The sequence below is a fragment of the Talpa occidentalis genome, unplaced genomic scaffold (assembly GCF_014898055.3).
Source record: "Talpa occidentalis isolate TD23 unplaced genomic scaffold, MPIMG_talOcc4v2.1 talOcc4.12, whole genome shotgun sequence".
NCBI lineage: Eukaryota > Metazoa > Chordata > Mammalia > Eulipotyphla > Talpidae > Talpa > Talpa occidentalis.
The window spans coordinates 22,997,870-23,024,410 of record NW_023601212.1 but is presented as its reverse complement, the minus strand read 5'-3'; the positions used below and the strand labels follow the sequence as shown (position 1 = coordinate 23,024,410).

The 26,541-nt window shown below is 38.2% G+C and overlaps 4 protein-coding genes across 6 annotated transcripts in view; 3 read left to right on the top strand and 1 right to left on the bottom strand.

Moving 5' to 3' along the window:
* The window catches only part of VWA5A (von Willebrand factor A domain containing 5A), a 185,929-nt gene that overhangs the window by 57,800 nt on the left and 101,588 nt on the right, over positions 1-26,541 (bottom strand). For all 3 annotated transcript variants that reach the window (XR_008551064.1, XM_054693165.1, XM_054693164.1), the window contains exon 3: positions 11,828-11,904. The gene's annotated coding sequence lies outside the window, so the exon portion shown is untranslated. The remainder of the gene's footprint in view (positions 1-11,827; positions 11,905-26,541) is intronic.
* LOC119240796 (olfactory receptor 148-like) lies at positions 681-4,686 on the top strand. Its single transcript, XM_037505517.2, has 2 exons — positions 681-738; positions 3,731-4,686. The coding sequence occupies exon 2, from the start codon at positions 3,754-3,756 to the stop codon at positions 4,684-4,686; it is 933 nt and encodes a 310-aa protein (XP_037361414.1). The 5' UTR covers positions 681-738; positions 3,731-3,753.
* LOC119242104 (olfactory receptor 148-like) lies at positions 9,155-10,084 on the top strand. The gene has a single exon (XM_037507884.1). The coding sequence runs from the start codon at positions 9,155-9,157 to the stop codon at positions 10,082-10,084; it is 930 nt and encodes a 309-aa protein (XP_037363781.1).
* On the top strand, positions 15,481-16,416 carry LOC119240795 (putative olfactory receptor 10D4). Its single transcript, XM_037505516.1, has one exon. It carries the CDS (start codon positions 15,481-15,483, stop codon positions 16,414-16,416), a length of 936 nt encoding a protein of 311 aa, XP_037361413.1.

Here is a 26,541-nt window from a genome sequence, read left to right as displayed (position 1 = left end):
AATCAAGAGTTTCCTTCTCCTTTTATGGCTTGATTAGAGTTCTTACCACCATTCACTCTATCAAACAGCATGCAGGAATGCATTCACAGATCTTTTTTTGCCTCAATTTTTGTTTCCTTAACCAATAACTCAGCATCTATCACCTTTTCCAAATAACACACTTATTTAGGACTAAAAATCTGGATGGATATTTCTAGACACGAAGAAAAGAAATTTCTCTGGCATGGAGAAAATAACAATCTTTATGATACAAAGGTATGTAAAGATAATCCCTGGGTCTCTCCCAAATTCTTTGAAGACTGCACATAATTTTTTTTATTTTTTTTTTCTTTTTATTTATTTATACAAGAACTTGGGTATAGGCTAGATTCACGGGAGGGTGAGAGGATTCATCAGAGACAGAGCGGGGAACAGAACAGGTAGACTGACGAAATACACTGCTGAGGGGAGCAGCGGGTGAGACAGGAGAGGTCTGCCACGCCATATGGGACCTTTGCTGGCTGGCTGGGATCGAACCAGCACTGTAGAGGCTGCGGACAGCTTCACAGCACGGTTTTCAACCACCTGCACCACCAGGTGAGGCCCTGCACATAATTCTTTTTAAATGGCTCCCTTTTCTTCTCCTTTTCCTAAAATGCAGTATCTCTCAAGGTTTGGCCTCCAGTCCTATGTTGTCGTCACTTTATTGTCCCTTCTGTGACCTCCATCAGGCTTAAGACATCTGTCATCTCCATGCAGGTAACTACTTTCCAAATTTTTTAGCATTGCACGCTCAATAGTATAATGAGCCACACATAGCATGCTATTTTGTATCAAATCTTTCATAAACAATATCACTTTAATCCTTACAACAATCCTGTGATATATTATCTTCATTAAACAAAAATTAACATTTACTGGGTTCCACTACATACCAAGCACAATTGTAACAACATCCCACATTTTTATTGAAAATGTCAAATATAGACTTGCAGAACCTAATTGAGGGGTATAATGCCAAAGAGACTTATCAATGATTTCATGGGACTTTCCTATTTGACCCCTACTGTCTTGCGTTAATTATTATTAGCATCCCTTTTGATTCTCAAAAGTATCCCAGTTATGGTGATAAATTTTAACTAAGTTGAGGGGGAGGCTACTGGTACAAAGAATATTTTCTGCTTTTTCAAAAATGAAAGTTGAGGTTCGGAGAAAGTAAATTACTAATCCACAGCCATGCCACTAACAATCAGAATTTGAACTTGGGTCTCCAGACCTCTAATCTTTTCATTATATCCTATGTCGTGTCTTTCCTAGACAAATATTTGATTTGAGCTCAATCTTCTAGGAAAGCTGTGTCCATTTTTGTTATAGGTGTCACCCTAAATGACTATTTGAATTATCACTAGGTTTCAGGCATGTCTTGGATGCCTACGAACCTGTCTAATCATGATCTTAGGCATGGGAGGATGTTGAAATTTTAAGGAAAAAAATTAATATTTCAAGTTATTAGGACAGAATTTTAGAATTGTTTTCAAAAATTTAACATGGTAAATACAATTTTAGTTTGTAGCTATCTTTGATAGGACTTAGATAAAATAATATTTATTCTGCTCTAGAACCAGCAGAAATGTAACTCATATTTCATTTTATATGTCACAGATCATAAACTGGCACAATTCCTGTTTTACTGGTTTTGAATAGTTTGGAGGGGGATTGCTTGCATGAAGGGTAGAAGGGACAAGAGAGATCCTTAAATCATAGTTCCCAAACTTGTCCATTATGTATTTTATCTGCTCCTTAGCATAACTCAGAATGGACTGCCAAGTTCCCCAGGGTATTTTCTAAACACTTCTCCAAACCCTCGCTATTTAGCATTAGCTATGCAGATGCAAATATTAAACCAGCACGAAATGGCTGACTCTTGTCCAGAGGTAAGGAGTAAGTTACAGCTGCTGGGTACCTCCAATCCCATAGACTGCATAGATGTCTTATCCTGTTTATCTTAAAATAGTGTATCTACATAGACTTGACACCATATGTGAACTTTTCATTTATTCACTTATATGAATATTTAAATGACAGCAATTCAAAGGTACAGTGATAATACTCCAGATTAAATGAAAAATTGCAGCGTTCACTCTAAGGACCTTATAGTCTAATAGAACCTGAATTCATTCGTGTAAGGATTTCTCTTGTAAATATGAGTAGTTTTAACCTGTCTTACCACTTCCTATTTTCTTGGAAGATAAAATGATCTATCAGTAACCATCAATTATAAAGGAGATCAGGGAAATTCATCAGGGATTGTATTTAGTAGTCAGTCATTTATGATTAGACAATTTTCATATATTTTGAATATCAAAATAAGAATTTATAAATAAAAACAAAGTGAAAATATCTCTTTTTGCACAACTCACAAGCACATTTAAACATAAAGCATTGTAACAGATGTTAATCACAACAGAACCGATGGGCAGTTTCATGTTCTCTGCATTTGAGTGACATCTCCCTTTAAAATAAAACAATGATCAAACTTCTAGAATCAGAGTGCAGACTGGTGGATTACAGGAACAGAAGCCAGAGGGAAAAGGGGAGTTGATAATAAAAGGTTATGAAATTTTTCAGTAATGTAAGATGAATACATTCTAGAAATCTATTGTACAAGGCTGTGTTTAAAGTCAACAATATTGTGTAATATACTAAAAAAATCACATTAAGCTTTCTAGAAAACACCCCAAAAGTTGCAGAATTGCAATACTTTCAATGCACTAAGAATTCAAAAATTCCAATTGTTGGCAAAGATTAAATATCCCATTTTTACATATTCATACAAGACACAACTTAGCTAACCTTTAAAGAATGTAAGAGTTCAGGGTAATATCTACCTATCACTATTTCATTGTATATTTTAATAAACATTGCCAAACAAGAAAAATGCTGAAGCTAAAAAATATATGCAGAAACAATGTTAATAAATCAAATCCTAATGGTCATTACATGATATCGCAATCTATTGTCCTATCATATTTAGTGCCCAAATTAACCTTCAATGGAAATTTAGGGTCTCTGAATGAACCCTTGGATAATAATAGACACATTCTAAAAAGAATCAGGGCATCAGGCTCCCAGGTTGCTTTATTAAAGGGCATTATCGCTAAACAGTTGGTTTTGGACATTATGTTCAATTGCCACAGTTTATACGCATTTGACCAAATAATGCTTCTTTCTGTATTTCTGTATTTTATCTGAAATTTGTATCTATTTTATATTGCGATTATAAAGGGACATGCTATCTAATGAGCCATCCCAAACTGACTTTTGATAGATGCTTGGGGTATTTGACCACATCTTTGAGTAACTACAGATGTGCTCTGAAAAGATATCTGGTCTCTCAGGCTTCCAGGTTGGTCTACTTTAGCACATTATTATTTATACTTGGTTATGAGCCTTAATTAAATGATAACAATTGTGATCTTTGACCTCACAGCCATTCAAGTATTTCAGCATCTTGATGGTCACTTTCCTTTGCATCCATATATACCCACGTGCACTCATCAGGAAGATGCTATCTTGAGCTACGAAACACAGATTTGATTTATAGCCCCTAAGTGTTTAGGTAGAATTCCTAATTCTTAATTAAAACATCATTTTTATTTATAAGCAAATATCAGTGATGATGAATGTAGCTGCAGTGTTTCTTTCACAAATCAGCATCCACATTCATGCATTATCTTTTGTTTCCAACCAGACAAGACCCACATCCCCAGCAACATGAGGAATCACACAGAGCTGACTGAGTTCATTCTGCTGGGAATACCTGAGACACAGGGACTGGAGATTGTGCTCTTTGTCATCTTCTTGTTCATTTACCTTTTCACCCTGCTTGGAAACTTACTCATCCTTACAGCAATTATCTCTTCCTCTGCCCTTCACACACCCATGTATTTCTTCTTGGGACTCCTCTCTATTTTTGACATGCTGTTCCCATCTGTCACCTGCCCCAAGATGCTGTTCTATCTCTCTGGCCAGAGCCACGCCATTTCTTATCACGGATGTGCCGCCCAGCTCTTCTTCTACCATTTCCTGGGCTCCACAGAAGGGTGCCTCTACTCTGTGATGGCTTATGACCGCTTTGTTGCCATCTGTCACCCACTGAGGTATAATCTCATCATGAGACCTGGGGTTTGTGTTGGTTTGGTCCTGGGAGCCTGGACTGTGGGATGTCTAAATGCCACTACCCTGACCTCCTTTACATTTCGGCTAACATACTGTGGCCCCAACCAGGTGGGCTACTTTTTCTGTGACATTCCTGCTGTCTTACCCCTGGCTTGTGATGACAGCTCCCTTGCCCAGAAAGTGTGTTCCACTATTGTTGACATTATGGTTTTAATGTTTTGGTTCACAGTTTGCATCTCTTACACACGCATCGGGATTGCCATTCTGAAAATCCGTTCAGCAGAAGGCAGGAAGAAAGCTTTCTCCACCTGCAGTGCCCACCTCACTGCCATCCTCTGTTCCCTTGGACCTGTAGTCATCATCTATCTGCAGTCTACACCCAACCCCTTGCTTGGTTTTGTGGTACAAATATTAAATAATTATGTGTCACCCATGCTGAACTCATTAATCTACTCCTTAAGGAACAAGGAAGTGAAAAGATCCCTGAAAAAAGTGTTCCACAGAATAGTACTTATTTCTCTGGAATAAGTTATGGGTTTGTAACTCATTCTCTATTTTTTTGTTGTTGTTAAAGAAATAAGCACATTATAAAAATGATTCCTTTAAAGCAATATATTAATTTGCTTAATAAGACTGTCTATTTTGAGTATCTGTTATTCTTGGGACTCCATAAGTAACTGCAATTAGTATTATGGTCAGTGTCTTCATTTCTGGATAAGAAATCCAAGGGCATCACAAGCAGCTTGAGACAGATTTCTTTCTACATTAGGCAACTAAGTTTGCCTAGTTGAGGGAAGTGAAAGTCTCTGGCAATCCAAGAAGCACCCTTCATAATCCATTTCTATGATGAATCAAACTTAAAGTCATTTTCTTGTTGTTACACTTAGTAGATACACTTCCTGCAAGATGCTAGGAGTAGTATTAATATTGATAGAACTTTGCTAGAGGCCCTGTGATGAACACCTCACAGATGCCACCTTGTTTCACCATCCTATCACCCAGAAAAGCAGTTTCCATTTTGTCAAAAGGAGCTTTGAGAAACAGACTTCATGAAATGGTCTCCATTGCACATAAGGCAGCAAACCAGACCCCAGCGTCAGAACCTGTTAACTCCAAAGTCCCTTTTTAAAATCCCTCTACTACATGACTATTCTAAAAGATCTGTTTGGAAATTTACTCATCCTCATTACCTCTCTCAGAACTCATTATATATACACAATACATTCAGTGAGTAACTGGTAAATAATATGGACAAAGTCCACCTTTTTATATTGGCTGTACTATGAGCTTTGTTTATTCTGTGCCACTGCTCACTGTACTGAGCTTCAGTCTATATATGCCTTGCTCTTTATAACACAACTACAATTGTTACAGGAAAGCCAGGTCTATACCAAGTCCTCTTAACTCTTACTGTCATGGTATTCCTTCTGCACCATGCAATCAATCTTGAAAATGAAACTTCAGTGTCAATGTAAAAGGACCGGAAAAGCCCTGTCCATTGTTGAAGACAATGTCCCAGCATGTGGCTCCACAGCCATGCTCACTTGATTCCACCATCAAGTTACATTTGCCAACTTGGCTTCCAACAATACTGGAGCAGATTTCTCCTACATCTTTTCTACAATCTGTGGTAGGAAAGGGACACCACTTTATGAAGCCCCACAGATCAATCAGCCTTAGTTTTCATGACATTTTAGTGATTGGTAGTTTTGTGTTCCCTTTTTAATCCCCAAATTCTCCCTTCTAGTAGAAACCATGGTAACAAATAAAAAAGCAGAAATCCCAAATGAAGTAAATTGCCTCCCTAACTAAAGAAGAGGACATGAAGCAAGAGGACAAAATGAAGCACACTAGCATAGATGGATGGAGCCAGGTACTGTAAGGCTCCATGCCCCCTGCTAGCCCATCTAGAAAAACCTGTATCACAAAGAACCCTACTCCCACAGATAGAATATTTACCCTAGAGAATGTGCCAGATCCATATTGCGCTAGTGTGTTTTTGTCCTATTAATGCTGCATTGAGGGAAGAAGCCAGGTGCTATGGTGTCTCCTCATACCTCGATTGTGTTTATGAATATGTACCCATCGACCAACACTTCAACTTGTTCAAGAGATTTGGAAAATCTAATGAAAAATTCCATAAGTATAGAGATCCTATTCACCGGTATGTCCCCAGGATGTAGCCAATAGTCAATATCTTGTAAGTTGAACACTACTTTGTCATTCAAATTATGATACAATCACATATTTGCTACCATTTAAAGAGGAACATGAATGAAAGAATTAGAACACAGAACAATGTGCACTAATTCAAATATCCACATACAATTATGTGAAATTAAAGTTATGTGAAAGCTGAAATATGAATGAAATTCAACTAGTAAATGGTATTTTGTTAACCCAGAGGCTCAGAAATTGTAGAGAAAACTGTCAAGCAGGTTCTGGTGTATTAGAATCAACATGGTTCTACCACTGAATTTAGTCTATGAACTTTAGACTTAAAGCATCTAGGAGTCACTTCCTTCATGTACAATTTAACATTTGTATAACCTTAGGGAAAAGACATAAACTCTCTGGAGATCCATGTCATCATAAAAAGCATATACCCTATACGGACATTGCAGGAATTAAAACAAACCAAAAAAATTAATCACTGACTCTTAGACGTGAAAAGATTTTTTTAAGATATCACTCACAGTAGCCACTCTTTAAATGTTAGTCCCACTTTTCCTTTACCCTGGTGGAATTCTGAGAAAATGGGAAATCTTAGGTCATTTAGTCTCAGAGAATAGGCTATTATAAATAAAAGGATCGAGATTTCTTATATACTTTTCTAGCAATAGAAATATTAATTTTTGTTTTTGTTTTACTATCAGTTTTCTCAAAATCACTAGAAGTTAAGAAAAAGAAAACCAAATAAGCCAAATAATAAGAAAACAAAAGCTGCAGAAAAACTCATTTTTAAATTGGAACAAACAGGACTGGGGGGTGGGGGATGAAAGGAGTCTAACAATGATGAGAAATCCATATTCCAAGCAACATCAATAAATCTGTAGGAGCAAGAACCACATGTCAGGAAGTTCACAATTATTATCTAATTTAAACTTCTCAATATCCCTATGACAAAGAAAAATACCCCTGTTACCTACAATTATAACTTTTATAAATGATTGTGTTAAGGTTTGGAGACAACCAATTACCTTCTCAATAACATAGCTATTGAGAAACACATATTTCAATCCAGACTTTTTAGCTCATAGGTGGTATTAATTATGTTACAGCTTCTTCTAAACCAAGAGGCAAGGAAATAGGTAGAAACTAGAAAAATGACAATTAAGTAGCCCAAATGCTTGAGATCCTCAGAGAACAACAGGGTCCATAGGATGGCTACCCAAAGGAGGTATATTGCGTGTCCAGGGAGAATCTACACTCCTTTAATCCCAATTCCTTTGAAGACAATCTTGATTATCAATTTGTACAATTTTCTCACTCCTACAATCAACATCCAGCACTAATTGCTCCCTCTGCTCAAAGGGCTCCTGCTCCCTGTGTCCTGGGATATACCATGAGTGGGACCCCAGAGGGATGATGAGATCACGTGAAATCTCTGCAAAGGGAAGAGCTGTTCTTCTGCTAATCAGCGAGGAATCACCCTAGATGTGAGGGCACCATCAGACATATACCATACCCTCGCTGTGTGAATCTAAGTGAAAAAGACCACTGTGGTCTGCAGAACAAGAACCCAAGACTGATTCCATGGCGCACAGGGAAGAGAGACATTGGAAATGGAGCGACCACATCTTTGTAGAAGAAACTGAAGCTTAAAGGAGGCAGAAAACATTTTTCTTTACTTGAGCCTATAATGACCCTTTTGGCCACGTAAGTGCCTAAAGCATAGTTCATTTTTTAACTAGTTCTTTTAACTTCTTTACCCTCACTATAGACTCAGTATTGCAAGTACTATTGGAAGAAATCAAAGTAAGGACTTTCTTCTCTTTTTATGCAAAGACCAGGGCCCTTTTCTTCATTTACTCTGTTGAATAACAGGCAGAAATTCATTCATTTATTTTTTTCTTTAATCATATCCAATTTTTATTCTGTTCCAAGCACCAAACATTACCTAGGATAAAAAAAAAATAGTGGATATATCCCCTAACATGGAGAAAAATTTATTTCTATGGCATGAAGAAAATCATCATCTTTATGACACAAAGATTTGTAAAAGACATTCTCCAGGTCATCTCCCAATTCTCTGAAAAATGTATATATGTCTTAAATGGCTCCTGTTCCATTTTTCCTAAAGTGGAATAGTGCTTAAAGTTTTATATCCAGTCTTCTGTGCTTATTTTGTCTCCCCTCTGAACTCTCCCTTAGGCTTCAGACTCTGTCATCTATGTAAGGATAACTATTTCCCAAGCTCTTTATCATGGGATTCTCTTTAGCAAATAATGAACCACAGATCATATGTTGTTATGAATCAACATATTAGAACAAAAAATATATAATAGAACAATAGCCAAGTCATGAAGCAGAATACACAATAATAGTTGCCAGATGTAGGAATGAGGGGGAATTGGGGAGTTGCTAGTCAAAAGATATAAAGTTTCAGGAACACAAGAGAATATATCCTAGAAATTTGCTCTAAAGCATTGTGCCAAAAGTTAACACTAATGAACAGTACTCTTCAAAATCTGTAAGAGGGTAGATCACATGTTCAGTTTTCATGCCACAAAATAATTGAGATATCATGAACATGGATACTGGTTTGTAAACAAAACATTCCAACTACATTCATCATCACTGATATTTGTTTAAAAATAATGATGTTGAAATTCAGAATAGGAATTCTACCCATTTAGGGATCAGTATAGAAATCGATACCTTGATTTCTTGAAATACCATGTTCCTCACAAATTTACATGAGTAAATTCAGTATCCACATTCATGCTATCTCAATTTTTGTTTTCAACCAGACCACACCCAGATCCCCAGTGACATGAGGAATCACACAGAGGTGAAGGAGTTCATTCTGCTGGGAATACCTGAGACACAGGGAGCAGAGACTTTGCTCTTTGTCATCTTCCTGTTCATTTACTTCTTCACCCTGCTTGGAAACTTACTCATCCTTACAGCAATTGTCTCTTCCTCTGCCCTTCACACACCCATGTATTTCTTCTTGGGACTCCTCTCTATTTTTGACATGCTGTTCCCATCTGTCACCTGCCCCAAGATGCTGTTCTATCTCTCTGGCCAGAGCCACGCCATTTCTTATCACGGATGTGCCGCCCAGCTCTTCTTCTACCATTTCCTGGGCTCCACGGAAGGGTGCCTCTACTCTGTGATGGCTTATGACCGCTTTGTTGCCATCTGTCACCCACTGAGGTATAATCTCATCATGAGACCTGGGGTTTGTGTTGGTTTGGTCCTGGGAGCCTGGTGTGTGGGTTGCCTTCAATCCACAATTCTGACCTCCTTTACATTTCAGTTAACCTACTGTGGCCCCAATCGAGTGGACTACTTCTTCTGTGACATTCCTGCTGTCTTACCCCTGGCTTGTGATGACAATTCTCAGGCCCAGACTGTGGGTTCTACTAATGTTGGCTTTCTGGCCTTAATGCTTTGGTTCACTATTTGTGTCTCCTACACACGCATTGGGATTGCCATTTTGAGAATCCGCTCAGTGGAGGGCAGGAAGAAAGCTTTCTCCACCTGCAGTGCCCACCTCACTGCCATCCTCTGTGCTTTTGGACCTGTAATCATCATCTATCTGCAGTCTACACCCAACCCCTTGCTTGGTGCGGTGGTGCAAATATTAAATAATATTGTCTCACCTATGCTGAACTCATTAATCTACTCCTTAAGGAACAAGGAAGTGAAAAGATCCCTAAAAAGGGTGTTCCATAATGTAGTATTTACTTCTCTATAATAAGCTATAATTTTTTAAATGAATTCTTGGTTTGTTATATACATTCTATAGAAGCAAACACTAATGTTTGAAATTTATTGTTGCTAACATCATCCTCCTATTCTCTTGTTAAATAATCAGATAATAAAATTTGCTTTTCCAAAGCATTGTATTTTATTTGCCTAATGAGATTTTTCTGTATGTGTCTCTGTAATCCCTGAAGTCTATAAGTAACTACAATATTATTGTCAGTGCCTTTATCTTGCTTAAGGAAATCCAAGGGGCAGAGTTAACAGCTGGAGACAGATTTCTTATTCCTATTTTCAGTAGCCAATTTTACATGGTTGATGGTATTAAGCATCTGTGCTTAATACCTTCAAAGTCCACCTCTGTATCAAATCTTTCATTTTTCTTGCTTCTCCAAATGCAATAGTTACCCTCTTCTGCTGTGAACATTTCAGTTCCTCCATGTTGCTAAGAATAGTATTAACATTCACAGAACCTGATTTGTTTTCCAGGCACTGTGATGAACAATTTGGATGCCATCTTATTGACTCTAACATCATCCCCATGAAGTTGAGTTTCCATATTGTAGGAAGGAATTTTCAGGATTACAGACGTCAAATTATGCACCTAAGATACATATAATGTAGCAGACCAAACTTGCAGCTCAGCTCCAGTAACACCAAAATCTCTTTTCTTAATTCCTCTACAACATGACTGCCCTAAGAGGCCTGCTTGGCAATATATTCATCATTTGTTCCTCTCTCCAGAGCTCATGCTCTATAGAGGGTTTTCAATAAATTACTGGTAAAATATGGTGTACTATAGCTTATATTTGAATATTGACTATACTGTGATCTCTATTTACTTATAATCCCTTCCACCTACATATAGATAATGGCAAGAAGTATCTTACCCATTATAACATATCTAACTATGATATAGCCAGGGCTAGACCTAAGCCCTCTTAACTCCTTGCCATGGTTTTCCTTTTCCTCCCACATTGCTAATATCCAAAATTACTCCCTACGGGGCAAACCTTCCTATCCAGTGTCATTTGAAGAGAAAATGGTCTAATCATGTAGCTCAATTACCACATGCTTTTGAACACACACCAAGTTATGTTTTCTAATTTGACCTTCACAATACTGGAGTCTTAAGTTATTTTTCCAATTTTTCCAGAGAGAAAAGGGGGGAGTACAATTTATTGGTGATCCCACAGACGCAGCAGCCCATAGTTTTCTTGACATTTTGTGATTTGTGGCTTTTATGTTCCATTTTTACTCTCCAATGCTCATATCCTACTAGCAACCATTAAAACAAAATAAGTAAAAATCAAAAGTAAATGTCTGCCTTTACCAAAGACAAAAAAGGACAAAATCCACCTACAATCTCAGTAGCATTTATCTAACCTAAAAACCATCTTTTCTCCTTTTCTCATAACCAAGTATCTCAAAATTCTACAGCCTGGTGATCTCCCTTAACTGTCACTCTGATAATTAGCCTCTCTGAACTGTCTCTTCCTATGTCCCCTCCCCCACAATATACTCAATACAATCCTCCTTAAAACTCACCTAAAGTTTCTCAAAGTTCCTAACAGAAAGCATATTCATTAAAAGGACCAACCAGACCATGATTAACTTGCTTTTCTGCCTCTCAAGGTTTATCTCAGTCCTCTTTTTCGCTTTGCTCCAGTTCATCAAACATACTTCCAAAGCCTCTGTATGTGCTCTTGTCTGTCAAGAATGTTCTTTGTCTTACCTTTCTTGGAACTCTTGCTCTTCAGATCTCCATTGACACATTTCTCAGGGAAGTCCAGGACCTTCAAGGACCACCACCTAGTGATACAAATCATGATACAAATAGGTATTGACATGAAAAGAAAAACCCAGGATACAAGTACTTTGCTGTTACAACTATTCAGGTATAGTTGCATATAGAGACTATATAGAGAGAATATATGTGTGTGTGTGTGTGTGTGTGTGTGTGTGTGTGTGTGTATATATAAAGAAAACTGAACTTTTCTTCCTAGCATTTGCTACATAAATATATACATATGATATATATATATATATATATATTAGATTTGAGTAATGTTTTTATTACTGGACTGTGAATTATTTGGGAGAAGTCCAGACTAATTCCAATTCACCAGAATATAGGTTTGCATACCACAGCAGCTGCTAACACATTTTTGAGGAATGAAAAAGTGACCTCAGAAACATCCACATTATTGACACCACTTTCTCTCCTCTTTTCAGCATTTTGCTTGCCTGTTCTTAGCTTCTTATCCAGTTTAGGCCTTTTGACCATTATTATAACTAGTGCTAAATTCCTCCTTTTCTTCCCACCCCTTCTCCTGTGAACCCCTTTTCTGTAATGAATACATATAATTTTCTAAGAGGGCAGGTCCTAAGAGTTCTTACCACACAGAGAAAATTAGAGAAAAGAAAATGGTCACTCTGTGAGATGCTGGATATGTTATTCAGCACAATGATAAATTCATCATGTACGCATATATCAAAACACCCCACTGTACAATTTATATAGAGGATTTGTCAATTTATATCTCAAAAGCCAAAATAAATGAAAGTTGCTTTCACATGTTTAATTTCAAGGTCAAGAATTAATATTAATATTTTAGTTTTCTATTATGGCATTAAATACAGCAACCAAACAAGTGCTTCAAAATAATAACTTATTCTATTAAAAGGTAAATTGAGTTCTTGTTTTAAAATGCACATAAAGTGTAATGTGCAATTATACTTTTGTTGCTTAGAATAATTCTGGTACATCTTTATACTTTGAGGAACTTATAAATGAAAATAACAAGATGTTCTGTTATTCTTTAATCTGCAATTGTTATCACTGAAAGCAGTGACTGGACTTTAGAGCTTGTGGAACATTTGTGTTTTTAGTGGCCATGATATTAATTTAGCATGTACCCTGTTGATTTTAAACATTCCATTTGCAAATTTCAAATAGTCTTAAAAGGCTAGGTTGCAACAAAAACATTATTTGCTTTTTAAATAAAAATTCCAGATGACTTTGTAACAATGATTTACTAAACACTCCTTAAACATTGAAACTTGATGATCAAAAACTTTATTACCAAGAAGAGGCCAGATCCCAGCTTATTCCAGAATAAACTCCATAATTCCAGCTTATTCCAGAATAAACTCCATAATTTGGAGGCATTTGTTTAAGTCCTTTGATTCTTACTTTTCTAATATGTAGGAGACTTACTTCATCAGAGTTTTATGAGGTATAAATAAGACCATAACACTCTTTTTCTCTCCAATAAACTAAAATTTTTGAGCACAGGGCCTATATCTGACCACCTCCTCCCAAAACTTTTTGGGCCAAGAAAGATCTGGCAAATGATTAATGTCCTGACTAAGATAATTAGTACTCAGAACTTGCTGGTATAAATGAATCTATGAATGCAGTAATAAATGAACAAATGCATTTAATGAGGAATTTACCCCCTGCCTCCCCCAAATATTTATTGTGTGTGCAAGACATTTAACTTAGGAAGTGTGAGCAGATGCTAAGTAAAATAATATGGACACCTGAAGTGACAGCTTAAAATTCTTTTTGTGCCCTCAGCATGTTTCTTCCCCCCAGCAATAGATCTTTTCCCTGCCCTTTGGTCAACTGCCCATCTCCAACCCACTGTACTCTGTACCGGGGCACAGAATAAGCATATGACCCAGCTAAGAAAATCAGATTTTAACCTGGAGCTGAGATGCACATCAGCAAAGAGCAGCTGAGGCGGAATCATCTGATGGCAGTGTCGTGAGCCTGCTTAGGCCCCTGGAGCTGCCCTAGTTCCAGAATCTTCCATAGGCCTGATATTTTCATCAATTATCTGTGCTACCCCAGTTACTATTGTTGGCAATAAATCAACCCTATTATCGCAGTGTAGTAAATAGCATGACAATTTTTTTTTTATAAAATAACACATATGAAAAATCAGTAAATATAAAAATATACCAAAAATATGTGACATATTTTTCACATTATTATTCCACTGAATTATATTTTACAAAAGAAACTAACAGATTTAATCTCTAATCAGGTCTCTCTCTCTCTCATTCATTTCTAAGGTCCAATTATACCAAGTAGTTAATTGTTCCCTTGCTCAGCACAGTCCCTGACTTGGGGGACTAATACCCAAAGGAAAACCAAGATTATTTAAAATCTGTGTTTGCAGTTCTGGAGCTGGGGGTGAATTTACTATAAAGAAATTGAAGCACATTTGTATTTGAAAGTGATTGAAAAACAGAACTCAGGATATTAACCTGCAGACTACAAACTGATGGGGATTTAGACAGAAGAGCGCCCCTTCCTCCTGGAGAACAAAAAGGAAATAACACCCTGTAACATCAGCCAGATATGTTCCTGGTTTGCCTTGTAAGTGTCCGAATTCAGTCCTTCACCTTTTCAATTGAGGTAACATTGGTTGACAACATGATATGTGATTATTCAAAGACATAGGATCACACCTCCTCTGATGCATCCCCATCATCATCATTATCCCCCCTGTCAGGTAGCCTCAAGGCCTTCACTATTTTATTTTGCCTCTCATGAGATCCCCCCATAGATAGATAGATAGTATAGATATATAATACACACACAAGATTAAGAGATGGATAGGGTCTTATCTTAGACAGTAGGATTCATGGGTTGAGCTGTAATTTAAAGGTCTTATTATTGTTGTAGAAGTTAGAATGAGTTGAAAAAGATATCCCAGGATATTTCAAAACATGGACATTGGAAGAAGCATCTACTATCCCTTCTCCTGTGTCTTCTACTGCCATAAAATTAAGATATTGCTTAGAAAAATGTTAGACAATTGTAGACATTAGAGAACTGAAAGGGAGGTTACCAGTTACTCACGGTTTGAAATCTGAGCACACAAGCCCTGTTAAAGTAATTTTATGTTCACTAAGAGTGGCCTAAGCCCCTTCTTTCAGCTAGTTTCTCATGATTGACCTTTATACCTAGGAAGCCAATGTGGGAAAGATGCTGGATCCTTTGTATGTATGGCTTAGATGATCACAAATGATTTTTGGAGTGTTAACATTTCTGAACTGTCTTTGATGAATATAGGCAACTGTTACAAAGACATTGTGCCCCTATATTTGTCCCTTTTAGTATCAGAAAGTAGCCTCTGGAATGAATGTGATTTAACAGTGTCTATGAAGAATGTGAGGAGACAGGTCCTATAAAGGTTGTTGGTGAAATTATTATATCCAGTAAAGAGAGAAGCGGGTAGATCAAGACAATTCCTCCAGGAAGCATTAATCTGCAAATATCTAAGGCAGTTGCTGCTTTTCCACCTCACTGATTTAAGCAGCTAACCACAATTCTTTTTCACAGATACGCAAGAGTTAGTTCTTCCATTAAAAATGAGAAATCACACCATGGTGACTGAATTCATCCTGCTGGGCATCCCTGAGACAGAGGGCCTCGAGACTGTGCTCTTCTTCTTGTTTCTCTTAGTATATTTATGTATACTCTTGGGAAATGTGCTCATTCTTACAGCTATCATCTCCTCCTCCCAGCTTCACACCCCCATGTATTTTTTCTTGGGAAACCTCTCCATGTTTGACCTGGGGTTCTCTTCAACAACTGCTCCCAAGATGCTATTATACCTCTCCAGGCAGAGTCAAGGAATCTCTTACCAGGGCTGTGCTACCCAGCTCTTCTTCTACCACTTCCTGGGCTGCACGGAGTGTTTTCTGTACACTGTAATGGCCTACGACCGCTTTGTTGCCATATGTCACCCTCTGCGGTACATGGTCATCATGAACCACAGAGTCTGTGCCATCTTGGCCACAGGGACATGGGTGGGGGGCTGTGTCCATGCCATTATCCTCACCTCCCTCACCTTCCAGTTACCCTACTGTGGCTCAAACGAGGTGGGCTACTACTTTTGTGACATTCCTGCTGTCTTATCTCTAGCCTGCGCAGACACGTCTCTAGCCCAGAGGGTAGGTTTCACAAATGTTGGTCTTTTATCTCTCATTTGTTTTTTTCTGATCCTTGTTTCTTACACTCGCATTGGCATCTCCATATCAAAAATTCGCTCTGCAGAGGGCAGGCAGCGAGCGTTCTCCACCTGCAGTGCTCACATCACTGCCATTCTTTGTGCTTATGGGCCAGTGATCATTATCTATCTACAGCCCAATCCCAGTGCCTTGTTGGGAGCTATAATTCAGATATTGAATAATCTCGTAACCCCCATGTTGAACCCACTGATATACAGCCTGAGGAATAAGGATGTAAAATCAGCTCTGAGGAATGTCCTCCACAAGAGGGACTTTGCTCTGGAAAATAAATGAGAAAATCTACAGCTTTGCTGGGTGAAGTCTGACTTTCCATTTAAGACATTAGTCCCTAAGAGAATCAGCTTTAGTTTGTCAAAGATAGTAAAAACAAAACAAAGTCAATCAAGTTTAAGTATATCGCTCATGTCTTTTTCCAATTATATTGCCCATGTCTTTTTTTTTTTAAAGTATATTGCACATGGATCTATCTTTGAATGGTATAAGAGGCATGTGAAAGTTTTCAGTTAAATACAGGCAGTAATAATAAATTGGCATCTCTGTAGAAAAGAAAATGCTTCTTTCTCATAATTACATCTATATAATTTTTTTAAAGATTTATTGATTGATTGATTGATACATACAAGCACTGTGTACAGTCAGAAGCGGGGGAGGGTGAGAGAATTCACCAGAGCCAGAGCGGGGAGCAGAGCAGGCAGAAGGACCCAAGTACACTGCTGAGGGGAGCAGCGGGCGGCAGGAGGGGTCTGTGGCAGGAGGGGTCTGCGTGCCATGTGGGACCCTCCTCCGGTGGCCGGGGAGCAGCTGGGGATTGAACCAGCGCTGCAGAGGCTGCGGGCAGCTTCGCAACCCAGAGCTCAACCGCTGCGCCAACAGGGAGGCCCTATATAATTTTTTATCCCTTCAATCTATGGTCTATAATACTAAGGGAAAAAATAGGTCTATTTATGGAAACTACATTAAATTTTGTAACTATTCTCATTTTTCTTCCCCTGGTGTTTTCCTTTCTATGGTTTACCTACCAGTTGTTTATGGCTTTTCCTATATGATACATTATATCCTTTTTGAAAAGCAGCAGAGAATACATTAAAACCAAAAACATAATAAAGCTGTATTTTAAAAGTGAAATAGCATTTTTCATATTGGAGTGATTTTTACCTTCCTGCTCTTGCCTTCAGTTCCTATCTATTAATGCAGATGATTTAAAATCAGTTCTCCAGTGGAAATTATAGGCATCACACTGAGCGTGGAATGAGCTATCCAAAAATATTAAATGGCCTCCAGTGACTATAGGAGCCATGACCCATACTTTGTGGTTACCTTAGAAGAATCTCTAATGTACCTTTCATACAATTAGGTAGTCAGGCTAGAAATCAAAAGGACTTTAGTCCAAAATCAGACAAACTTAGTTACAGTAAACGTCCTTCCGGAAAAGCAGCAATTGAATTTAAATATTAAACTTGTCTAATGTTAAAGGGTAAAATCTAAATAATGGCTTGATTTTCGTTTATCAACTTCAGTCCACAAAATGAATAACTTCCATTATAGCAAGGCTGTTATTTCCGCAATTCTGTTATCTGGGAAACACAATAGTCATTCCAGCTCTCTAAGCCCTGCATGATGCTGCCAACTGCATTGCCCATGCACATCTGTCTTCCTCTGGACGCCAAGGACTCATAGTAATCTCTTTCCAGTTTCCTAAATGCAAACACCTGTGTTTTCTTCTCTACCTCCCTCTTTGGCAGGCAAATGCCAGACACTTGGCAAGGATGCCAGTGAACCAAATAACGGGATTTATTGATTTTAAGCAGATATAAAACAGCTGGTATAATCAGGATATACTACAGAGACATCAGCAGCTTTTCTCAAGACAGAAGATACAAGGTTCCTGGACCTAAATCACACCACGGACGATAGGGTGTTGTTCATGATAACATAGGAATGAGTAAGTTTACCTTCGGATGCGTCACTAACTCACTTAGACCTGGATTAATGAAAATTAGAACATAAGGCTAGACCATCACTGTGTGTATATGCTACTAACTACCTCAAAGTAGAGGTGCTTGGGACAGAGACACCCCATCAATCTCAGTATCGTACAAGTACGATATGATTATAGTTAGGGGACAAGATGAGCTTAGATCATTACAAAGTCCTCAACCATGCTCTCAGACTCTGCAACCCAGGGAGTCTCCTGTGAGTACTCTAATGACCTAGATGCTAAAGAGTTAGGAGAGGAAGCCATTCTCATAATGCTTAGCAGTTCACACCACAAATTACATTATTTATCTCACTCAGCACTCAGTCTTAATCTACACTCTTAAATCACCTGATGCTGTTTTAGAATTTCACATTTTCTACCAATAAAATTGTCCTGTGAATACACCTAACTACAGATCCTGAAGTCAAATAGCCTGGGGCTAGAAGACTTTTCAAACATGGTGGCTTTTCCCATTAACATTCAAATATTAAATCTTAATAGTTTGCTACTTGTGAGCACACGATATGAAATAGCTTTATGTAAAACTCATTCAAGTGAGCAAAAACCAAATAAATGGCAAACCCCCAGTAGTTCGAGAACATTTATAGGGAGTAGGTACTGAGAAGCATGAGAGAGAGAATGTACAATACAGAGCAAATCACCTTTGTAGTCTGAAGGAGCTTTGGCTGAGGAGGATGCAAAAACCATAAACATCACTTAGAGGGTCATAAATGCAGGCTGCACCAATTATCACTTAGAATGACTGTACTCTGAACTTCATTCATGATTGTTGTGCCAGAAACACAAACCTCAAAAGAAATGGAAATTAATAGGTTAAGCATGCACTGGATTATGTACTGTTAGTACTAGATTATGTGTTATTAGTCAACATAGATTAACTGACCACTTATTGTGTTCAGTAGAAGCTGTAGATTAGGTAGGAAGTGACTAAAATGAACTTAAACTCTATCATTAAGAAATTTCATCAAATGAAAGTCAAGTACTATATAAAACCAGGAAACTATGATGTCACCACAGTAAATTTCTGAATATTGCAAAAAACCAAAAATATCTAAAACTCCAAAGAGAAGAAGTATCTATAGGTGAATTCTTTCCCAGGATGTGGCAGTCTAATACCATCCTCAATCCCTCAATAGGATATTCTTACATTTAAATTTTAAATCCAAATTCATGGGCTCTGGGCAACTGATGCTGAATGACCACCACATTGACATCAAGATGTCCCCTTTCTCTCACAATGTTTTTTGTTATCAGATGTATTTATTTATGCATACAAGAGCTGGGGTACAGGCCAGAGATGCAGGGGGGTTGAGAGGATTCACCAGAGACAGCGCAGGGAACAGAACAGGCAGACTGACTGAAATACACTGCTGAGGGGAGCAGCGGATGGGACAGGAGAGGTCTGCTGCACCATGTGGGTTTCTCTCTGGCCGGCCGGGGATCAAACTCATGCTGCAGAGGCTGCGGATTGCTTCATAGTGTGGTGCTCAACCCCTTGTGCCACCAGGGAGGCCCTCTCTCACATTTTTGTCTACACTCTCAGCCCTCAGAACCAATAGGTCTCTTTCACAGGTTTTGCCTGGAACAGCATTTGGTTTGATATTATATCATGTACCAGATCCTAAGAATATTATTCTGTTTAAGATATTACTAGATGACTAGGACTTGCTTCTTCTTTTGTTAATATTTTAGATAGTGGTTTTATAAAAACATCTTTCCATGGGGAAAGTAGACATTAATGAAGAGACTCTACATTAAAGCAACACAAATTTGGTAGTACTAAAGGATGCTCATCCCATTCCATCAGGAAAGAGTCCCAAAATTAGAAAGCGACCATGGCCACAAATATGGCACCTCAACCTTATAATGAGATGAATATGAAATGGAGGGAAGAATTCTGAACATTTGATTCTTCAAAGTTTAATAACAAAAGGGTATTTTATATTTATACTTATATTCTGAAATTTTACTAAGGCACTTCATGTTCGGACTTGATATTCTTATGCAATTTAATTTTGTTAGCATATTATTTATATTTTTTGCTATTGTGGGTGTTCATTTTACAGCTCCTTCCATTGATTTATATTAAAAAACGTGGCTAGACATAATTTGCAATGAGGAATGGATTAGAGAATGTATTTTTGACTGGGTACAGTGTGTCCTTGATATTAAATCAATTTCTGTTCTGGAGACCAGTGGATGATTCAGGCAGTGCTCCCTGGGTTGCCTGGCAACCAGCTGGCTGAAGTGGCCTGCAGCTTCCCCCCACAGAAACCTAGAGGTCAAGTCAAGATGTGATTTCAAGGTTTAGAGGGAGAGAGATAGGACATTCTCTTGCAATTTTAATCCAGCTTTATTAGTAATAAAACCGACATTGTATTTGAACCCTCAGCTGAATCCTTACATTTATTCCTCAGTTCTTAGTTTCTTAATCAGAAATGAGTAAGTGGGAAAAAGGATGACTGATTACACTTCCTCAATACACATTATTAGCTCTTCAGTTTGATATGATACTTCACACTTCCAAGTTGCTTATAGATGAAATGATGCTTTTATGAAATATGGTTCAATAAGTTTATTTAAAATTCTTCTTAACCTCAGCCTAATATGTATAAAGAAGACATCACAAATACTCTCCAAGGGCACATCAAACTAAGCTTTACAGTGATCACAGGAAAAGGGAGTAATTCAGTCTTTTTCAGTGATTAAGGTGCCATGCAAGAGAAATCACAACATACTCAAGTGCCTGGGTCAGAAACTAAGAGCACACCTTCACTGTTTCACATTCCCGCTCAACAATTTGCTCCACCAACCTATTTCTCAACTATTTTTTCCCTATTTGTCATCCACTCTCCTTCCAAATTGCTACCATCTCATTCATATCTTGATCACACCCAGATGGCCTTTTAAATGGAACCTGGCTGCTTCTCCAGCCTGAGGCCAACCCCCTGTCCTGATACGTTTTAGGGCGCCCACTAATCACATTACTCACCAAGGAGCTCTACTCAGACTGCCATACAAAGCACAACCTTCACAGCACATCATTTGACCTTCCACATTCTGACTCCCGCAGACCTTTCCACCATGGTAGTAACCATGCTGAGTTGTGGTTTTCTCAAATACTCTGTGCCCAGTAACATTTGATAGGCCACTTCTAGACCTTTCAATCTAGCCTCCTTTTAAATATTCTCATTCATGATGCCAACCTGAAAGAAGTTGATTTCTCCTACATATTTCTCTAGTGTGTATGCAAATGAGACAGACTCCCTTCAGCAACATAGTAAGAAATACACACCTGAGTTGAACTCCCAGAAATACTGTATTTGCTGTGTGACACTGGGCCTACTATTTAAACTTCCTGGGCTTTAGTTTCCTCTCCTTCAGTTCTGAATAACACCTCTTTCATATGGATATTACAGCATTAGATAATACTCATTAATCACCTATCATAACTTTGGCTCATAGAGCTAAAGCAGTAAATTTTAATTATTCCTTGCTCTACCTTGGCTTTAACGGTTCCTTGATGCAATTCTAAATTTTAAGCACCTGGCACAAAGCCTTCTCATAGTAGATATTCAATAAATGCTCTATAAAGTAATGAAATATATCATTAATATATTTATAAATCTGTTTCATTTAAATATTTATGGATCAACTATGACGCTCAAGGAATTAATGTGTGTGGCTTCAGATATACAAACTTAAAGTTAGCCTTGGAGAAACAAAAGACTTCATGTGAAATGATTGTAACTGTCATATTTAACACACAAAAACTAAATAGTTGTGACCACAATCATGGCCTCCAACTAAAACTCATCTTACAAAGAAATCCTTCTTAGTCTGCATCCCAGAATTAAGTGTTTTATTATTACCAAAGTCTACAATAAGGACTACTTAATTTTCCCTCAACAAGAGTGATGACTAAGAGAAAAACAAATCGCCAAAGGAAGATCACAGCCATGTTTATTAAAATTATTATATAGTTGAAGAGCTCTGTTTCTTCCAAAGTAAAAGTAAAAGTCAAACTGGGATGTCAATCAAAATTAGAATGTGATGATATATGAGAGAATTTTATGCTTCATGAATCCTATTAATTACACTTTTCAGCCTTATCTCATATGAGGACAGTGTCTATGTGTCCTCTGTCATATGTAATCTGTATGTACTATGCGTGTGTTAGCTTTGAGGGATCCTTCCTCACCTTCCATGTTCCCTGTAATGAGATGAATCAGAGACAGGATAAAATGAGTGTCTTGTCCCTAAGTGAGTATTTTCTTTCCTTACCATCAGAAAGGCATATAGTCTTAATGGAATCAGACAAGCATGGAGATTCCAGTGACTGGGAGAAAAGGCAGAAGCTACTGGGGCAAACTCCTCTCCAGCCAGAGAAAAGGAAATTCAGCCCTTGTCACCATGGGATCTTCGTCACAGGTTGCCTTTCATTTTTGTGGTGGTTTCTTTCACTAAGATTTTAGTTTGATGTTGTCTCTTGTGTTATGTTTGTGTTTCCCTGAATGTTGAGATGAATCGTCAAATACATCTTAGAGGGCTAATGTCCTGGAGTGTGTCATCAATGTTTTCTTCTATGTCTTTTTTGGTGCTGGGTCATCTGTCCAAGTATTCAGTTCATTTTGCATTAATTTTTGTGTATGGAGTTAAATAATGTCACACAGTTGACATGAAGAATATATAAAATGGGTCATAAAAGACACATGTTTCTAGGGTGACCTGTGTGATGTTATAAGGACTTTCAGAGCAACCACCATCTAGTTGTTACATTTCTCTGCTATATAATAACATAATCAATGTGATCCAGTACTATCCTGTATCCCCATCTGGATCCAAGCATGGCTTGCTATATGTCCTTTTAAAATTACTTAAAAGCCTTATGGAATTAGCATGTTCTGTCCCTTCATTACCAACTTTCAAAAGTGGGAGCAAGCATACCTCTGAAGGGTTCACATAATTTAGCAAGGATATCCTTGTTGGTGGAGCTGTAATTAAGCCCACGTGCTCAGACACTTGCCCCTCAGAAGCCCATCTGACATAGGAGCTGGGGTTAGGAAAACCAGGTTTTATCCAGGAAACAGGTATTTCTGGGAGATGGCGAGCTCACGCCCTCAAAAACCTTCTCCCCTCTTGGACCATAGCATAGGATTTTTCTAAGTAGCTGAAAAAGAGGTCTCCCTCATGGTCCAAGGGGTTAAGACACAACCTATGAAGCTCGCAGCAGCCACTGCAGCACGAGTTCGATCCCCAGCCAGGGATCTCCCACATGGCGCAGCAGACCTCTCCTGACTCGCCCACTGCTCCCCTCAGCAGTGTATTTCAGTGGATCTGCCTGTTCTGTTCCCCACTCTGTCTCTGGTGAATCCTCTCACCCCCCACATCTCTTGCCTGTATCCCAATTCTTGTATGTATAAATAAATCTTTAAAAAAAAAAGTAGCTGAAAAAAACAAAACTGAGTTTGGCTACTTGCCTCTGGGCACTCCAGGCATCTAGTTCTGGTCCTCTTTCCACAAGTGCTTGAGTTTTACTCAAGACCTTTTAGCACAATTGCTGTATTTGTGGCCAAAAAATACTACCCTAAAGGTTACTGTAATGGCTAACGGAGATGCAGGAACCTCCCTGGGCATATTTTATTAATTTTTGTTTGTTTGTTCTTTTCAAATTCAGAACCTTCACACTTTTTCCTCTCACTTTGTGCAAATAAGTGTGGACCATGGGGCCCGGCAGGCATGCCTGAGCTGTTTTATGAACTCCACCTAAAAGTGCATTCCTGCTTATGTCCTGCTTTCCTTTCCTGCACCCGTGTGCAAAGCCTGAAGAGCTGGGGGCAGCTCATTCCCACTCTCCCCTCCAGGGACAGCCAAGTGGAGAGGGAAATGGTCTCTGGAGGGGAATAGATATGAGGGCTAGAGGTTGAGATGATCAGAGGCCCAGGACCCAGCTCAGCAGCAGGAAGGACACACAGCAAGGGCCAGCTGAGAAGACAACCCAGTGAGGGTGTAAGGGAGCTGGCAGGGCAGGAAGTGAGGCTCTCACCAAAGGAGCAAGAGCTACAATATTTATTAATATATATTTTACATCATTGTTCTTTTTGTTTTAAACAGTGTTTGCTTTTTTTCCTCAGGTGTAATTCCCATAGAATTTCTACCACCAGTTCACCAGTGCACCATCACCATAGTCCCTTGTGCTCTTCCTGCCCTTGTTTTAATCCCACTCCATGACCCTCCCCTGCAGAATGTCTGATTTATAGTTGTCTGTTTTTTGTTTTGTTGTGTTTTTTATTATTTTTTCCCCTGATCCCTTATTTGGTTCCCCTATATTCCTCCTATAAATGAAACCATCTGATATTTTCTTTTTCCTTCTAACTTAATTCACTGAACATAATCCCTTAAGAACTTCAAGATTAGAACACACATTTTTCTTCCCCCCTCATCACCCTAGTCAAATGATTGTCAGCCAACTTAGTAGCAACTAGATGGCCTCCGCTGAAGAAAGGGTGAAAAATCAGACACTGTCAATGACAGTTTTTGAGTCACAGCAGCAAATCACACACACACAAAAAAACCTCTTAATCATTTTAGTGAAATCTACATAGGGACAAAATAAGCACAGATGGTCAGAAGTGAAAACTTAGATAATCATAAGTGACATTAAAGGCACCAAGAGTTCTCAGAGATGAATGATACAAAGGGAAAGTGAGATATCTGGTCAAATAGTGACTATTGCAATGCAATCCACTTCATCTTATCTCTTTCCTCCACACACAGATTATCTCCCAGCTATGTGATACAGCACAGTTGCTATGGTTTCCAAAAGCTGCTTCAGGGGACCCACACAGGCTCCAGCTCAATAGTACTAGCCTGTATCCAAATCTTGATTCAAATTTAAAATTAATCATTTTAAGAGGGCTTGCTACATGCCCTTTTACAATTACTTAAAAGCCTTATGAAATCAGCCTGCTCTGTCTGCTCTTCGTTACCAACTCTTCTCAGCTCTCCCCATCTAGGTTTTATTCTTTCAGGCAGAGGATGTGAATAGATATCCCTTTCCTTTCCCAACACAAAATATTCAGATTCAGTATAAATTTTATCAAAGTTTATGTTAAGGATTATTATTAATATCCAGTAGCTAGGAAATTTCCTCCTTTATTTACTTTTGCTCAAACTAAAACTTGGTATCATTTTATCATCACAGGGTTTCTAGGCTAAAATTAAACCCTGGGCTACTTGATAAACCTGACTAAGCCTCTTTTTACAGTGAAGAAAATGTCCCAATTATTTTCTCTGGAAGCAAGTAGGGGAAATAATCAGGATATGGGCTGAAGTAGACACTTATGTTAGCATCAGAGTGACTCTTGTATTTTGTGATCTCAATGAGGGGGTCAGTGATCTTTGCCAGCCTTATTTTCAATAAGACTTTCTTTTTCCCTTAAATTATTTCTATGACATACACAGAACAGTATACATAATGATACCAACATATAAAAACAGTCATTTGAAGCTGATTCTCTAGAAAGATATTCACACCTAGTAGTGTAATCAGAAAATCATGGGTTTTACAGACCTGTTTGACATAGCTCTAATCATTTCCACCATTCTTTATCCTCTGAAATCAGTTCCAGAATTTTTATTGCAGGCAAAGTCCACAGAGAGGATTCTAATTTGTTGGTGCCCCAATAGTGCCATCTACTGGCTATAATGAGGCACTGCACTTTGATGCAGCGCCCCCCCCCACCCCCCCCCAATCTCAAAGGCAGTATTCAAAATCAAGGGGAAATTGGGATGGGGTAATGTTTGCATAACAAAATATTACAAAACACTGAAATATAGACTTAAATGAATGAAATGCAAAGTATGTGATGTTTACCTCAAAAGTCTATTATGAAACAAGACAATTACCTGCTATTGTCATTTTGTAGTATTTTTTTTAAATGGTGATAATTGTTCCCATCATAAAAAAAAATGTGATGTTAGAATTGATAGTTAACGCTACAGTGGTAATCAAACTGCAGTATACAAATGCATCCAATCAACATGTTTGTACAACTTAAACTTACACAGTGTTATATACCAACACCACTTATTACTTAGGAAAAGCAAATCAATATCACAATGAGATATGGCCTATCTCACAAAGACCAGAAACAAGTACTGACAAGGATGTGGAGAAAAGGGAACCCTCCTACAACTGTTGGTAGCAATGTAGACTGATCTAGGCCCCATGGAAAACAGTATGGAGGTTCTTCAAAATATTAAAAATAGATCTACCATATGATCCAGCAATTCCACCCCTAGATACCTACCTGAAGGATGCAAAAACATTAGTGAAAAGGGACACATGCACGCCTATGTTCATTGTGGCGCTACTTACAATAAATAACCAGTTATAG

Coding starts and splice junctions, on each gene's coding strand:
- LOC119240796 (XM_037505517.2), top strand. CDS start 3,754: ATGAGGAATCACACAGAGCTGACTGAGTTCATTCTGCTGGGAATACCT.
- LOC119242104 (XM_037507884.1), top strand. CDS start 9,155: ATGAGGAATCACACAGAGGTGAAGGAGTTCATTCTGCTGGGAATACCT.
- LOC119240795 (XM_037505516.1), top strand. CDS start 15,481: ATGAGAAATCACACCATGGTGACTGAATTCATCCTGCTGGGCATCCCT.